The sequence below is a fragment of the Peromyscus maniculatus genome, chromosome 4, assembly GCF_049852395.1.
Source record: "Peromyscus maniculatus bairdii isolate BWxNUB_F1_BW_parent chromosome 4, HU_Pman_BW_mat_3.1, whole genome shotgun sequence".
NCBI lineage: Eukaryota > Metazoa > Chordata > Mammalia > Rodentia > Cricetidae > Peromyscus > Peromyscus maniculatus.
Window position 1 is genome coordinate 21,270,154 of NC_134855.1, and position 17,347 is coordinate 21,287,500.

The following is a 17,347-nucleotide window of genomic DNA, read 5'->3' on the forward strand; positions in this document are numbered from 1 at the left end:
CCATTGTCTAAATTTAAAAAAATATTTCTGAAAAGTACTAATAGATAACATCATCTGATTTTTCTTATTTTTTTTTTGGTTAGGAGCTTAGCCTTTAATGGCTGGGCCATCTATCTCCAGCCCTTATTTTTCTCTGATATGAATCTCTGTTTCTCAAAAGCCCTTCTTCTGCTCCTCTAAATAGTTCTGCTGTGTGTTCTGTAACTGACATTGAGATGTGCTCAGTCAGTAGACTCTTATCCCCACCGATCCTGAAAGGCCTCCTCCAAGCTAATAGCACATACATTAGGCATGTTTATCTAGATGGGGGTAGGGAGAAGTGGGGTGGTTGAGTGGCTTACATCCAAGAAGGCCTGGGTATTCACAGTAACCTTACATACACTGGAGAGACAAGATAACAGCTACTTCATTCATTTCAGGCTAAAAGCCTGAAAATTCCTGGAGACTCTCAGGTTTGCATTCCATCTTGGAACTTGAAGAAGCTGAAGTGTCACCACAGTGAATGGATGGCTGGAGTAGCCAAGACAGACGCATCAGCAAGAAGCCAAGGCAGCAGACAGTACTTCATTTCCTCAGACTTCATATCAGTGCCTGTAAGTTCTTCCAGTTCTGAAAGCAGATCTTCTCATCTCAGTAATGTTTCTTGGAAATGCCCTCACACACCCACCAGAGGTATGTCTTAAGTGATTCCAGGTGCAATCAAGTTGCTGATGAAGATTAACCATCACATTACACTGTCAGATATATGAGCTAGCATGAAATCTGGTGTAAATTAAAAAACCAAGGGATTCTCTGAGATTAATTATGAATTCATATTCTTATTGCAAGTTTTATTTCAACTAGATGCTGTTAAAAATATCTGTCGTGAGTCAACATTGCAGAAACAGATCACTTCAGTAGTTACAGACAGAATGCAGCCACAGCACATCTTGTTGAGGTGGGAGTCTTTATGCATTATTCGACTTATTTTACCAGGCAGGAAGTAGCACAGAGAGAGGCTAAGTGACTTGCCCAAGGACAAAGAGTGAGTCAGATGTAGAGCTGGGAATGCAGCCCACTTTTTCTGGTTCCCAGTGTACAGCTTTTCTCAGCAAGCCATAATGCCTTTCAGATGGATCAGTTCCTAAAATGTATTAAGTTGTTAAAAATCCAATATGGGTGCTACATTAATTTCCAACTAGCCCTCTCTCTCACTGCTTTACAGTACCTATTATCAGAAGCTAGACCAGTGACCACAAAAGTAACCTCATGTCTTAATTTTTTCATTTTGTTTTGGTTGTGTTTTTTTTTTTTTACAATGCCCCACTAAAATCAGTTATATCTAAATATCTATCATGATTCCAAGTCATTAGAGAATGAGGCTGTACTTGGCCTTTAGAACTTCAAAACCCAAAGCACAACTTTAAAGTTAAGATAAGCTGGAAATGAACGTAGAGGACAAAACACATCAACCACCAGAAAGTTCAAAACCAAGCAACAAACAAACCATATAATACTTCGTTCAGAAGAGGAAGAGGAAATTTAGTGGGTAAATGGCTTTTCAATAAGATTCCTGAAGTTTGTTTTTATCCAAATGTATGGTTATTTCCATAACTAGGATTCTGGTATTCACTTCTTCTTTTATACCAATTACTAGAGACACATAGTGCTAACTAAACTGGAAATGGCATGTAGGCCAGATGCTAATGCTCCTGAGTTTTTTAAACACATTTGTTGGGAACATTATCAGTTTATCCTGGTTCACTTAACAAGTGAACCAAGACATAGTTGTGGAATGTCTTTCTATGTAATTTATTTCTGTGCAGTCTACACAGTCACATCACTGAGCCATAATGGTCCAAAGGAAAAAAATCCATTTACTATGTCTGCATAGACATGCCTGTTTACTTCCCATATATAAAACGGACAAAGAATCACTGTACACTCACATTTTCACCAGTTTGTATGTGACCTGACTGTATAGCTGTGATGCTTCTCATCTATGGACACTCAGCAACTCGAGGGCAGAGATTTTTTATTTGAAGCCAATGTCCTGAGCTTCTTGAGACATCGATAAACACTAATCACTCTTTGTATTTACCAGCGATATTCTTCAACATTTTTATAAACAGTAAATGTTGAACTCCTTAAGGAGAATATTTTTTTCTTATTCACTTATTCAGAGTTTCAGGCAGGTGATAACCATAAATTAACTGTTCAAACTGAAGTGCCGAGAACATGACTTCTCTCCGAACTTTCAAAAACAGGAACAGGAACAGAGCACTGCTCTTTCCCTTTGTTGCTATTAACCTTTGACACCTAAGTGAGTGCATCTAGCTACAAATCTCTGTGATTTTAAGATTCTGTGAAATTCTGGGGAAATGGAGGCCACTGAAGTGGGAGCAGGGAGAATACACGATGGCATTGTTGTAAAAAATAAAAACTACTTAAAACAATAAGAAGATGGGATATATTAAGCTGCTGGAGGGGCCAACCTGAGTGATCTCTCAATGTCAAAGCTGGAACAATATGAACAAAAATAAATCAATAATGGCAGGATCGGTTTATAATAGAAACCATGGCATCAATATATGTGAATCTATACATGTCGAAATAAACAGGGAATTGACGTAATAATTTTAACAAATGTAGAAAGAAGGAGGAAGATGCCACCTCACTGAGTAGTAATATGGACAATGTGACACAGACCATGCTTCTGCTGTTGTGGCAACTTGAGGAGAGCACTGTTCTGTTATGCTATGTGAAGGTCATGCCATCCCCACTACATCCCGTGAAGGGGCGAGCAAAACTAAATTGTGGGAAATTCTTCAAATATCCTAATAGCACTCCTCAAATGAGCACAGGATCTGAAAGTAAGAGTAACAGAGAGGTGAGGACCTATGTGAGAAATGCACGGACAGAATGGAGTTATGTGCTACATCTGGATTGGGTATAAAAATACAAGTTATTGTCATGCTCTTACAGCTGAAGTTTGTACTTAGACACATTTATTGTTCCAATTGCATTTTTATTTCTATATTTTATTATTGATATAGTATAGAGATGTAATATATTAGTATTAGGGACAAAAAGTTTATGAAACTCTCACTTAACAAATTTATACAAGCCTAGAGTGTTTCAAAAGTGAAAAGGTACTCTTTAAATTGTCACTTTGGCTAGACTAATTCCAATACAACACACAGGCATGAACTCTGACACTGTTTGGCATGTAGTTGTCCTTTGTGAAATCCCAACATTACCAAGGGCTGGAAAGATTAAATAGTTATCTATGTGATCTGTTTGTACTGAAGCACAAGGATTTGCTCTCTTTAGTTTGCAGTATAGTCTTTTCTTCTGCTCCCTTTTAGCTCTTTATTTTTTCCTTTCTGATTTTCAATAATGATCTGTATGTGATGTGGCCAGGCAACATTATGTTCAACCCCATGTGGCTCCTGAAATGCAGAAGCTATCTACATTCTCCCCGAACCCCACATCCTCTCATCATTGCTAATGTATCTGCTTCTAAGATAATTCTCGTTGCTTTGTTCTGAAGTCATAATTGGATTTAATATCATCAATCTCTCTGGATTGTTCAGGGCATTTTTCTGCTCCCACTGTCTCTCCCTTTGTTCTGCTCTATGACCAGCAGGGAGAAGAAGCTTTGAATGGTGAGCATGAACTTTACACTGTGTAAGTATGTAAAAGTGCTCTTGTGTGTGCACATGCATGCAGGTGTACATGCTTGTCTATGTTCTGGCGTAGATGCAAATGTTCCATATCAGTATCTTCCTTGGTCACTCTCTACTTTAGTTTTTGAGATAGTCTCTGAACCCAAGTTTACTGATTCATCTAAATGGGCTCCACAGTTAGCTCCTGGGATCCACCTGTCTCCATCTCGGGAGTGCTCGGCTTGCAGATATGATGCCATCACACCCAGATGAGAGCTAGCGATCTAAACTCAAATCCTTTACTGACTGTGCCATCTTCTCAAAATGCCTTCTTTGATATTCCTCTGGCTGAACCCAAGCCCTACAACAATAACACACTCATTTCAGCACATTATTCTAAGCTGTATAGCGGCACTTTAGTCTGCAGCATTTTCTTTATGGCTCAGTCCAGCACTCTGTTCTTGAATGCTGAGGAAGTGCAGAGGATCACAGGCTGTCTGTCTCAGCATCGACTCCCCCAGGGGTCCTCTTTGCCACAGAGTTATTTGGTGGGTAAGTTGAATTTTATCTTCATGAGTGATTTTAAAGCATAGGTACTTGTCTATCTAAAAACATCCAAAATCCCAGCCTCTCTTTAACCATCCAAATGTCTGCATCATCTGATGGGTCTCATAGTCTCACTAGGTACCTCTTTGGATTGGTAAGTGCTATTTCCACAGAACCTTCTAACCAGAAGGCTGTGCTTGTGAAGCATGCCTCATATCCTTTAATATGTAAAGGTCACTAAATAGGTCAAGTGCAGTTACTTAATATGAGAGCAGAAAAAAGTTCAGCAACTATTACCTCTAAGTCTGGGGTTCTCTATAGCCACACCTGAGATTATTTCCCTCTCTGAAGCTATTGAAGGAATTCTGCCAATCATTTTCTGTTGCCTACAGAAAGACAGGAGCAGCAGGATGACTTCTTCAGGTCCCCATGAGATCTCATTCTTTCAGGAAATGCCATTATTCTCATTATAGGTGAAGTTCCATGCCCATGCGCATCAGTTCTCAAGCCATAGAGACACTGCCCTGATTTTCACATGGAAGAGTGTTCCTAATCATCTTTGGCATGCAACTCTAAATCTTGGTGAATTTGAGTAGATTCAGTCTCTGGAAGCTTATTTTTTATTTAAGTAACTTCTTTGTTAATGCTAGATTTATTGGGTGTTTTACCATGTGAACTGGTATCTGGATGGACTTTGTCCTTCCCCTTGGCTCCACATAACAAGTTAAAGCCTTATTCCAAGATGGCATGGGATCCCTACCTAGATGCCTTTTTTTTTTTTTTGAGCACATAATCACTAATTATGTTTGCCCTTACCTAAAATATAAGCAATATCTTTCCACTAGCTTTTAACCTTTTTCTACAATGTTCTCCTTACAAAAGAAATAAAGCCCTCAGCAGACCTACATGTGATGTGAGCAGAGTTCTATTTTGAGACATAAATTACACCTCATACTCAAAAACGTAAGAGACCCTTCTTCCTGCATTTTTCAGTTCCTCAGGTTAATTTATTTCCAAACTTTTTGGCACCTATCTGCTGAGGTACACAGCAAACAGATTTACAGTGAGACCCAAATTAAATATTGATGCAAAATCTCCCAGCCTCAAATTTCATTTGGTTCAGTCACTCTAAAACTTAACAAAATTTTGGTATATACTTCATATTTAACTTATTTCAAGGCATAGTGTTGATTTTAGCACTGAACTTTCAGATCCAAATTATAAAAGAGGTTTTTGACAACATGAATGAAAAATGAACTGAACTTAAAATGTCTACAAAACTCACATGTACATACTTTACACAGCAAAGAAATTGCTTGAGATCTTTTGCTTCAATATTTTATGTAGGCATTTCTAAAACTTTATATTCTTGGATTTGTATCACCTCATCTCAATATACAGTCCACCTAGTAGATGTTTTCCCTAAGTCCAGGCACACCACAGCTAAAAACTATGCCTGTGTGCATGTATTTATACAGTATCACTCAGTCTGGAAGCATTTCCAGATTGATTTTTCCCATAATGCTCTTACTCCCTCCAATACTGTGAAGGGCATAAAAGAGGTGAGCTCTCTCATTGATCTGCTTTCTTGGTTCTCTATTTGGGTGATCTCTAAGTTCTAAAAGAAATCAAGTGAAATATTTTAAGCACTAAGCTGATCCTATGGTAGTATTCTGGATTGCACTTTTCAATTAAAGTTTTAAAAATAACCTCAGCTTTTACTCTAAGTAGAGAATAAGAGAGACAGGAGAGAGAGAGAAAGAGAGAGAGAGAGAGAGAGAGAGAGAGAGAGAGAGAGAGAGAGAGAGAGAGAATATGAATGTGAATGATAATACAAAGGAGCAATAACAAACTTGCAGTACCCAACTCCCCAAATCCCCAAACAATCATCAATACATTAGGACTCACTCGACTTAATAGGAACAGTAACACCTTCAAACAACTGCATTCACTTCTGTATTACAGACTCTTATGATGTGAAGCTTTCCGGTGTCATAACATCTGCATGCCTTCTCTTCGGGCTCCCCTTACATTTTCTCTCCTCTGTAACTCCAACAAGAGCCAAGACAACCTGAAATGTGCCTTCTGGTGCCACAAACAAGTTTTCATTGAAAATCCAAAGTTGCACAGTTGCCTAATTAGTGTGTCTATTGCTTGTGCTGGCTCCAGCTTCTACAAGTCACGTCAAAGCTGGCATGTATTAGGCACCACACAGGATAAACTTAGGAGGGAAACCCATGAGCTCTGATGGATCAAGTAGCACACCAGTACATCATAAATTCTAGTGCAATACTTTTATTCAGGAAGATGGCTTACCATTTGCTATCAGCACCTCTCTTCTTTTCTAGAAACTTCGGATTTTTTACAAAATTTCTCACAGAGTGAGATGAGTGCAGTGAGGAGTAGCTGTGTTACAATTTCTTCCCTTTGCTAACCTAATAGAATATTCATAACCAGGAACATGACTGTCAGTTGAAATTCTTCTCAATCATGTAAAGGTTTAAGGTACAATTGAACAGGAGCTCTCTGCTAAAAACACAGAGGATTTTTTTCAAGAATAAAACACAAATGAGTCTCCATGGGCCAATTTCTCCTCCTTTTGCTTTTGCAATGGTTTAAATTGGTAGAAATAGCAAAAAAAAATGCTGTATATTTACCAATACTAGAATGTTCTTAATGGTCCTAAATGCATTGTTTTAAATAATCCACAAAGAATGCTGACTTAGCTTCTATGAGTTCCTGATACAGTATACCTAAAAAATGAGTAAGAGGGACAATGGTATTTGATGTTCTGAAATATAAATTCAAAGGTATTATTGTGACAAAACATATTTCAGGATCAAACACAATCATTTGGTTTCATAAACTGTGGTGAATTAGAACATGTGCAAGCCAATGAGAGGCATTCCAAGGTGGAATGCATCCATCCCTAAACAACATAAACAAAGAGTTCTGAGGTTTAGAATATCCATCTTTACTTCTAAAAACTAAGAACAGGCACTTCACTTCTCCATCTTCCTATGTATTGAGCAGCATAGATTTCATTATTGCAGAAAATCTACTTAAAACTGTTCATCTTCTGTAACCAGGCAAGGCTTCCAGTAGAAAGACTGAGACGCCAACACAGGCACAAAACTTTTGAGGTACAATTTGTCCTGCCTGCAAGATGTGCTGGAGTAAAAGTGGCCAACCAATGACTGGTCCAACTGTAACCCATTCCCCTAGAGGGAGCCCATGCCTGGATGACCAGGAACCAGATGCTGGATAGCCCAGAGACCAAGGATTGAACCAAACAGAACAGGCAAGAAAAAAAAGTTAATGAAATGATTCCTAATGATATTCTGCTATACTCATATACCAGAGACTAGCATAATCGTCATCAGAGTGGCTTCATCTAGCAACTGGTAGGAGCAGAAACAGAGACATAGAGCCAAACATTAGACAAAGCTTGAGCAGTCCCTCAGAAGAGGGGGAGGAAGGGTTTTAAGAGCCAGAGAGGTCAAGGACACCACAAGAACATAGCCCACAGAATCAATTAACCAAGGCTCACAGGGGCTCACAGTAACTGAAGCAACAATCAGGGAGCCTGTGTGGGTCTGACCTAAGCCCTCTGCCTATGTCTTACCGTTGTGTAGCTTAGTGTTCTTAGTGAGACTCCTAACAGTAGGAGCTAGGGCTGTCTCTGATTCTTTCATCTTCGTTTGGGACCCTTTTCCTCCTGCAGTGTTCTCTTGTCCAGCTTTGATATGAGTGTTTGTACCTAGTCTTATTGAAAGTTGTTATGCCATGTTTAGTTGATATCCCTGGGAAGCCTGCTCTTTTCTGAAGGGAAATGGAGGAGGAGTGGATCTGGAGGAAGAAACTGCATTCTGATGTAATATATGAGAGAAGAATTAATTAATTAATTAAAAAATAAATAAAAGATTTAAAAATCTTTTCCATCCTGATCTCGTCTCACCATTATCACTCTCTTCAAGCCAACACAACCTTCTCCCCAGAAACTTCAATGACCCTTGAATTCTGTCTCCTTCTCTTCTTTGTGTAGCAGAAAGCATAATCTAACAAAGCAAGTTCTATTATGTCATCTCTGAGTCAAGTTCTAGTTACTACTTATTCTAACCAGTACTAAACCTACACCCCTCCCCTCTATTGACATTGGGATATCTGACCTAACCTGATTTCCTTACTGTACTAAACACATACAATTCATGCCAGACATGCAAGCCTTCTCTCATGCTCCAAGGATGAGCTAATGATCTTTTCTCAAGGTTTACATGAAAAGTATTTTTCTCCATTTTGAAGGGTGGTCCCCCTTGTCACTTGTTTGTAGCAGACATATCAACTGTCTCAAATAATTTCTATGATTATAACCACCAAAGCATTTATTTTAATCACTTGACTCTTTTTTCTTTCTTTGTAACATAATTGGTATATATTTCCAATGTTGGCTGCCTCTTGGCTGTCTCTTCTTGCTTCTCATACTAGACACCCATGACTCAGCTGTATTATCTAACTTGCCACTTGCTTCATTTGCAACATCTAAATATTTTTCACCATCAGCTTACTCAACTTTGTGGAATGAGTCCTTACATAAATAAAAGACTACAAATCTTATGGATTTTTTTTGGAATCAACATGTTTTCAAAGGGCAAAAAATTCAGTAAATGCAATGCTATAGATTTCTTACTATTAGCACTTTACATGGTGCTAATACTATGGTTAATAATAATATGAATTTATGTTATTCTATACAGGATCCATTATGTTTTCTACAAATGTTACTTTCTGTACCATTGTAGAAGCTCCTAGAAACTGACAATGTTTCTTTTTGTATAGAGAATTAGAGCAGAATTCTGTAAAACTTGGGGAATATTAACATAGGCAACCTAATTAAAACATAGGTAAAATAAAATCCCTGGCCTTGTTTTTTTTTTTTTTTTTGGTTTGTTGTTTTTGTTTTGGCCTTGTATTCTGATTGCTCCCATGATTCATTTCAAAATATCTGACAGAACTATTTGACTAATAAAAAATAAAATATGAAAAAGAAAAATATTAAACTTTTAAAGTACACCTGTTTTTTAATTACATACTCAAGAAAATCACCTTCTTTTCACAAATAACCTTTTCATTAAACTTTCATCCCATCAGTATTATGCAGATGATCAAATAGTCTTTCTAATTATGATAATAAAATTGCTAAAAAAAATTGCTTGATATGTGAGTCTTTAATGCCATGTACAAATCTTCAAAATATCCATGACAAGTGATCACAATCTTCTGTGGGATGTCTTTCTGTATGCTGTGAATATGTTTTGCTCTCAATGGTTGTTAAATAAAGCTGTTTGGCCAATGGCAAGGCAGAATAAGGTTAGGCAGTACATTCAAACTGAAGATGGAGATGAAGAAGGGTGGAGTCAGAATAGACCCTGCGATCTCTGCCAGCAGAAGCAGGATGTGAGAGAACGGGTAATGCAAAGAAGCCATGTGGCAAAACATAGCTTCATAGAAATGGGTTGAGTTTAGTTGTAAGAGCTAGTTAATAATGAGCTTGAGCCATAGGCCATACAGTTTGTAATTAATACAAGCCTCTGTGTGTTTACTTAGGTTCGAGTGGTTGCAGGACTAGGCAGGACACAGGAAAACTTCCCCCTACAACAATCCATGACGCCTTTACCTCATAAAGCAAGGGTCTGCCAAGCTAGTGCAATTATCACTGCATTTTCAGAAATAATACATGAGAAAAGTGCCTTAAAATTAATGGCATTGAATAAAGTAGAATAATTTTATTAAAGTATACTTAGTATTTTTGAACATAAAAATATACCATTAAAAACTTTGGGAAATTCATAGAATAATTTAGATATCCTGAAATCAAAGATTTAAAATTATAAAACTTAATATGTTATCAAATTTTGAGATTACTAATTGCTGCAAATATTAGATCTATGTTGGTAGGACCAAAAATTTCAATGTCAAAGTTCTCTCTCAGGCTCTTTGTCCTTCTTAGCCTTAAACATCATACTTCCTAAGGGAAATAGAACATTCCAAATACAATTATGTTTTCAGCATTATACCTATGGTTTTTCTTTTTTATAAATATCTTTAAAATACCCTGGGAGCCCTCACAGCATCCAAAACTAAGTTTCCTTTGTCTTCCTCTGGCCCCCACTCCCGTCTTCAGTTCTTTTCTCACATTAAGAAGAAAAGGATAAGATGACAAATTGTCATTAAAGAAAAACTCAGCGGTAGAAAATTTCTTAAGGAATTATGTATTCATATTTCTAAAGTTAAGCTGTCTTGAAGCTAGAAGGATGGAAATGCTACATGGAAAGTTAGGAAGGAACATCCTATTGATGGTAAGAACAAAACAAGAGAAGGACTGTAGAACCTTGATCTTACCTAAAGAAGAGACTCATTCTTTCCACTAAAATGAGGTCATTCTTCAACAATACCTGTCTTTGGTCCGAAGGCTAAGCCAGCCAGGACAATGAAGTGCATGCAACTCAGGAAATAGATGTCTGGCTGTTAATAAGAATACACTTTGAGATAAAATATAGCGCTGGTAGTTTAGCAAGGCAACATGCCCCATCTTCTCCCACAAAATTTTATTTCTTTTCCTTACTTAAAGTTAGAAGAAACTGTCCTTTCTCAAAACACCTACATAAGGACTTTTGACTTCTCTAAAGAATATCAATATAACATCATCCATCTATTAATATTTTTTTCTAAATATGAGTATATTTAACCTAATTTAAGAATAGTAAGAGTAAGTAAAAGTGCCAGTGTTAAGACTGCATTAATTGAAATGACTGGTTCTATAGGAGAAATATCTGTGAAAAGTGTTATATATTTAGAACTAGTTTTGGAAAAGTTGAGAGGAAAACCCAGATGTTAACAAAGTATCATTATTTGACAACTGGATCTACCTATCTGGACTCTTATCTAATATTTTTAATTTTAATTTAGGAACTAGTTAATTCCATCAATGAGTTTACTCAAGAAACTCAATGAAATTAAGTTCATTCCTCTTTCTTTGATATGAAGGACTCAGTTAGTGAAAACACTGTTATTGAAATGGGAGATCAGATAAGATTTAAAACAGTGACTTGACATTATTGTGAGCATGATGCATCCTAAAAGTTATTAAAATAAATATTTAGGATTTGGACCAAATATTAATTTTAATAAATAAATTCTACAGATGTTTGTGTACTTGGTATTGTTTAATATTTAACTATTAGAATATTTCTCCCATAAAAGTAGGTAGGAGTTTAATTTCCATGCCTCTGGGTTAAATGTAGGTTTATGGATTCACAGGATAGTAGAAAAAGAGAAAGGTGTTGCTTCACACTTTCAGCATTAGCTAGTTAGACTAATTTTGTCACCCATCTTAAAAGTAAAAAAAAAAAAAATTGAATTTCCTTTTTTTGTGCACTGAGGTGTGTACATTATTTGTCATTATCAGGTTAAATTTGGCAAGCTAGATGTCTGCCGTAAACTTTAGGAAAGACTTCCGTATAAAATCTAATGGTTTTCTGAGACAGACACGGCCAGTGGTATGTTCTGGCTAAGTCATTTTGAGGTCTTGATTGTGCCTGCACTCATTGATACTATTCCAGCCACTAGAAACCATTTGAATGGCAAACATTTGAGGCTTTTTCACAGGCAATTGCTCAGGACTGGGTGGGGCTCAATGAGAGCATAGGCTTAACATGAGTGAGACACTGGCTTTAGTCCCTGCACAGAAAAGCAGAAATGGGGCAAAAGCACTTTGACATTTGTGTCTTCCACTTCCGGATTGTGTGAAAGCAAAACGTTAGCCATATGGAAACTCATTAGAGCACTTCTTGCTTTAGGTCAAGGAATATTTCAATAGTTTCCCATTTCACATATTTAGTTTTGTTTCTCAGGAAGGCACTCATCACAAAAAATAGACATTTGATCTGCAATTATAAAAAATAAAAACTTTGATTTAGTAAACAGTGTCTGTAATGCTGAGACCATAGTGGTATGTTGTTGTCTTTGCATCAAAGCTGTCATTTTGAGGAAGATATGTAAATCCAAATTTCACATGTGGGTAGGATCTACTTGCTACTGCATTGGTTTGAGTAGTGACATCATGTTGGTACAAGCATGTTTAACGTTCAGTATTAATTCTGCTTTCTTTGAATGTATCTATCTGGAATAAAGACAAGTGTTTCCTCTGTACAAGAACTGTTTTGACAGACAGGCATAGAAGGCAGAACAATCTACCCCTATGTCTGACTGGAGCTTTTTCCCACACAGATTCCCTGAAACCAGGAAAGAGTGGAAGATGGGGATGTAGTTCATGTAAGACATAAGAATTAGCTGCAGAAACAAACCCAATGATATTTTTAGGATAAAGGCCATGTTCCAGCATGGAGTAGAAAGAAAATGTGTAGGTCCTGAAGCCTTGCATGTCCTTTCAAAAACCAACCCCTGTTCACTGCATGTAGTTCTAAATGGATCTTATCTTTATGGTATGGAATAGGTCCTGAGAAGAGATCGACAAAGCAACTAACAAGTAATGAATACTATGGATCCAATGGAGGGGCACCGGAAATCTCTGTGTACCGTTGCCTTGCTGACAAATAGCATTTATAAAGGGCCATTTCATTCCTAAGAATACACTAGTGATAACACCCAGAAGCAATCATAAGATTTCTTTCACATTTACTTAAAAGCAGCTTCCATATTAATAATTCCAGAGTAGTTAGTACTTTACTTTTCTGTGACACTCTCGTGCATTCTCCCTTTTTACAGGTATAAATTGCAAAAAGGGTAACATTGATGTAAGTTGGTTTAAAGTATATCTATACTATAAATATATTCATAGGCTACTCATTAGGAAATTGAAAGACAAAGTGTGCAAGAAATCACTATTTTAACTAAAGATAACATCTTCTTCAACCAGCACATTTCTCCTCTTTTACTCTTTTTGTGTAAATCTTTCTTATTGTTCTAACATATTTATATTTTTTCTTTTGTTCTCCTATTTAAATTTAAGTTTAGAAGTTGGGAGGAAGCTGAGTTAAAGTTTAGAGACTTCTTCAAAGCAAAATCTGAACATTTTATCAAATGAGAAATGAATTGCACAGACATATGAATTACAGTACATTCTTTAAGAGAAAGATGTTGAAAACTGCAGCATAAATAGTTGCTGCTTTTTAATGGTTTTAAGCAGACACAATAAAAGGACAGAAGCAGCATGAACACTAATTATTTGGAAATATGTCTTCACATTTTATCAGCCTCGAGGTTTTTAACTTGTCTTGGCTCTCCCACCTCCCTTTCTTTTCAGAAAATGTGACAATTTAAAACACACTTCCTTTTAAGTCTTAACCATTATCAAGCAGTACTTTGATATGCTATGACATCGTTAAATGACAAATTAGTTGATTCTAAATGAATCTGATTTATCCTCCTTTTGGCTGTTAAGAGTTATAAAGACATTTCCTTTTTCAGATACAATGAAGTCTAATAAGAGCTGGCATGTACATTATTTTGACAGTATAAAAATCAATATAAACTAGGCAAACCATGTGTAATTGAAGGACAGGTAGATGCGTATGAGATTGAAAACTAAACATACAAATGAGTTTGAAGTATGGTTGGTTTTATTTTTTGTCTTTTTTTATTTTGTTTTGTTTTTTAGCTAGTAAGAGTTTAGCATCTGCTCACAAACTTCACAAGGATGCCACAGTAGAGAAGATCACAGTACCTTCCTCTAGAATGAGAAGCTGCCTTTACCTCTAGTCTCTGGAGAGCCCAGACATGGTTTCACACTTTAAGACATAACTCCCCCTTACACTATTCAACTCACCAGTATTTTCACACATCTATTCTCTTCTTCAAGGCCCATTGGCACTGCCACAAGCCTGAAGGCAGCTACATCTCATTAACCTTGTTCTTGGGTTATATGCCTTGTCTTCACCGTCAGCATCTCAGTGGGGGACATCTGTCATAATGCAGCTACATCCTCATTTTAAATGTTTAACAAGACTCTTTCTCCCTCCTTCCTTCCCACCTGTCCCCTCTTCTTAAGAACAAATACCAGGATCACTCTTGCAGTTTTGATAGCTAGATGTCACAGTTTGAACTGGTTTCAATTTTTAAGAGTTCGATTAGATGTAATAGAACTCAGTAAGTGTCGATCGGCAACTATATATATGCTTGCACTCTATGATAAAGTACTTCTGATAATTTTTTCAACTGATATTAACACTCAATTAAGTCATAAAAACTAACAATTATTTTCCATGTGATCTTAGATAGCTTAGATATTCCTCTCTTTTCTGGAACTAAATTGATACTAAATACCATTCTTTATGTTAATTTCTTACATCTTGAGAAAGCTGATTTATATTTATTTATTATTTATTTATTGTGCACAAACTTCTCTCAAGATGTTCAGTCATTCCTCTCAGGGAGCAGCAGCAGTATGCTACAGAAATACACAAAGCACTGAGCTGGGGGGTGAGATCAGACTCCAGGGTGTGTGTGTGTGTGTGTGTGTGTGTGTGTGTGTGTGTGTGTGTGTGTGTGTGTGTGTTGGGGGGGGGCGGTGCTCAGGAAAACGAGTACCAACAGCCTGTAGCCTGTTTTACCAGCATTCTGGGCCAGAAGCTGTACCTTCTCCTGTGCTTCAGCCCAACTTCAAACGCTCTTGCTAAGGAAGGTTGAGGAGCGACTGTGGCAGATCAAAGCCACAGTCATTTCAAGTGAGAGCCGCATGCTTCCATTTTATCCGCACCATTTTCAACTGTTCCACAGCAACTTCAAGGCAACTTAAGCAAGTTCGGAATCTTTATGATTCCGCAGCGGTGCACCTGAAAGATTACCAGTGCCACTCCTAGAAATGACATGTGTGAGCCTGCTATGACTATGAACTCGTTTCATTATAGGACTGGTTGCCAAGAGTCGGTTAAATAGGATCATTACAACCCACCCGGTGCTGACCTATAATGAAACTAGTTCATAGTCAATTCATAATCCCTTATACCTAAACCGACTGAATCGCACAATGCAAGACCTTGCCTATTTGCGTGCATTGGCATCTGTGTATTTGAGGTTTTTAATTTTTTTTTTTTTGCTTGTTTATTTTCTCTTTCCTAATTAAGTTAAAAAGCTGAATTGTATGGTCGTTGTGAGCTCAGTTCAGGATTTGTGCTACTTCTAATTTTCCTTTAAGGAGTTAACCCTTCCAAGCCTGGTAGCAGTGTGCAAACGTTCCTCTGCTATGATTTCCCCCTTTCCCCTTTTAACCCACATATCCTCGTCAATGATAGTAAGCTGATAAGAGGAACTGTGGGTTTCCAGGTCAAAAGTTTCAGAACCTTGGTTTATAATCCGTACCTTCTCTCTGGGCTCCCCTATAACCTTTCCCCTCTGAACTTCTACCATTCCCAGCTGTTTGGTGAGAAACAAGCACAAAGTGCTAGGCTAGATAGAATCGGGCTCTCCAGTTGATGAGGCTATCAAGGTACCCTGGTGCTGGGTCACAGACCTTCCCTGTCAGAAAAGGCAAGTTCAAGCAGGTGCATGCTCTCAGAAAAGCCCTAAGGGCTTCTCTCCTGGCTACCCAACCCAAGTCAGCCCAGCAAAAGGCGACAGAGACACTCAGGGAGGGAGGGAGCTCTGACACCTCTCTCCAGATGCACAGCTGAGGAAGTAAACCAGGAGCTAAGTTGGGAGAGTAATTGTCTATGGCGGAGAATCATGAGAATCTCAGCTGAGAGCCAGCGCCAAAGGGAGTCTCAAAGAAACGCGAATTCTGATCCAACATCTGCAGCGCTTGGGATGCCCGGGCAGAAGGCACAGCCAAGTCCAAATGCTCCCGGGGGGGGGGGGGGGAAAGGGGACAGACAAAATCAGGACCTGAAAATGACCAAGGGTAAAATGCGGGGGTGCGTAACACTCTGGCACCTAGTTCAGAAACCCTCCAATAACCCTCTCCCCCCAGGAGGCTAGCGCACAGTGGCCAGCGGGTCCCGGGAGCGGGGCTGCCAAGGACTTAAGTTTCACACTCAGTTGTCTGCCAGCATCACCCAGTAGGAAAGCCAAGGGAGGAAATGGGGAAAGTGGGGGGTCGTGGCCCTTACCTTGGTCAGCTCCCACAGTCAGCACCTTGGCGTTAGGCAATAATCCCGAGAGAGTGAGGATGGCGAGAAGCAACTGGGACATGGTGATCTTCCCGGCGAGCCTGTGCTGCAGACTGCTCGGCGGCGGCACCCTCGGCCCGGCCGCGGCCGCTGGCAGCCTGGAACAGAGCCGCGTCATTTACAAATGTCACTGGAAATCCCTGGGTCGGTGGGTCCAGCCAGTCCGCCTTGCTCTGCTAGGAGCAGAATGTGGAAGGTGTGCGGAAGCGCGCCTGCGGAGAGCGTGCGAGCGCCAGCCAGGCGCTGTATGTCTGGACTTTTCGATGCAGGGGTACGTCTGATCTTACATCACGCAAGAGGGGCAGAGAGATGCCCGCCGATGGGAATTCACTATTAATCACCGAGGCCTTCGAATACCCATCCGTCGCCCACGGAAATCACATCTTTTACTAGTAAGAGGCGGTTAACACGACAGGGAAACAGCCTCAAATGAGAACGCCACAAATCACTGCTCTTTCAGCCTCCTTGAAGAGAAAGTAACTCCTCGCTGTTTTGGTAGGGATCTGGGTCCTTAGCGAAGGGGGACTGCAGTGGGACAAGCCAGCCAGGCGCCAGAAAGCATCACTAGCCAGCTGAGAAGTCCCAGCGAGCGGCTTCCCAGGCAAAGCAGATTTGATGCCTGGGCTGCAAGGGAGCTTCCTTCCTGGGGAGCCAATGCAAGCCTGGACCTTGTTTCTTAGGGAAATGGTTTCCTCCACTTGACAGCTCGCAGAGCTTTTTCAACTGCACTAGTAACTTTTATGCTGAGTGGCACCTGGGGACAGAGCTGCAAAATTAGTGACTCAGCAGAAACAAAACCAAAACTCCCAAAGTCACTAACCAACACACACACACACACACACACACACACACACACACACACACACACACACACGGGCGGCAAGATAAGTGCAGCCATCCGGGCTCCCAAGCTGGTCATATTAAAGCAGAGATTGCCAATGGGTTTTGTCTGAAATTTCTGTTTAAAAGGAT

General features: G+C 39.0%; 1 protein-coding gene across 1 annotated transcript in view; it reads right to left on the bottom strand.

The window, feature by feature from the left end:
* Lrp1b (LDL receptor related protein 1B) overlaps positions 1-16,996 on the bottom strand; it is a 1,955,528-nt gene extending 1,938,532 nt beyond the window's left edge. Inside the window, exon 1 of the mRNA XM_042275227.2 lies at positions 16,316-16,996. Within this exon, the coding sequence (XP_042131161.1) occupies positions 16,316-16,493 (178 nt within the window). The 5' untranslated portion in view covers positions 16,494-16,996. The remainder of the gene's footprint in view (positions 1-16,315) is intronic.
* Positions 16,997-17,347: the final 351 nt, after the last annotated feature.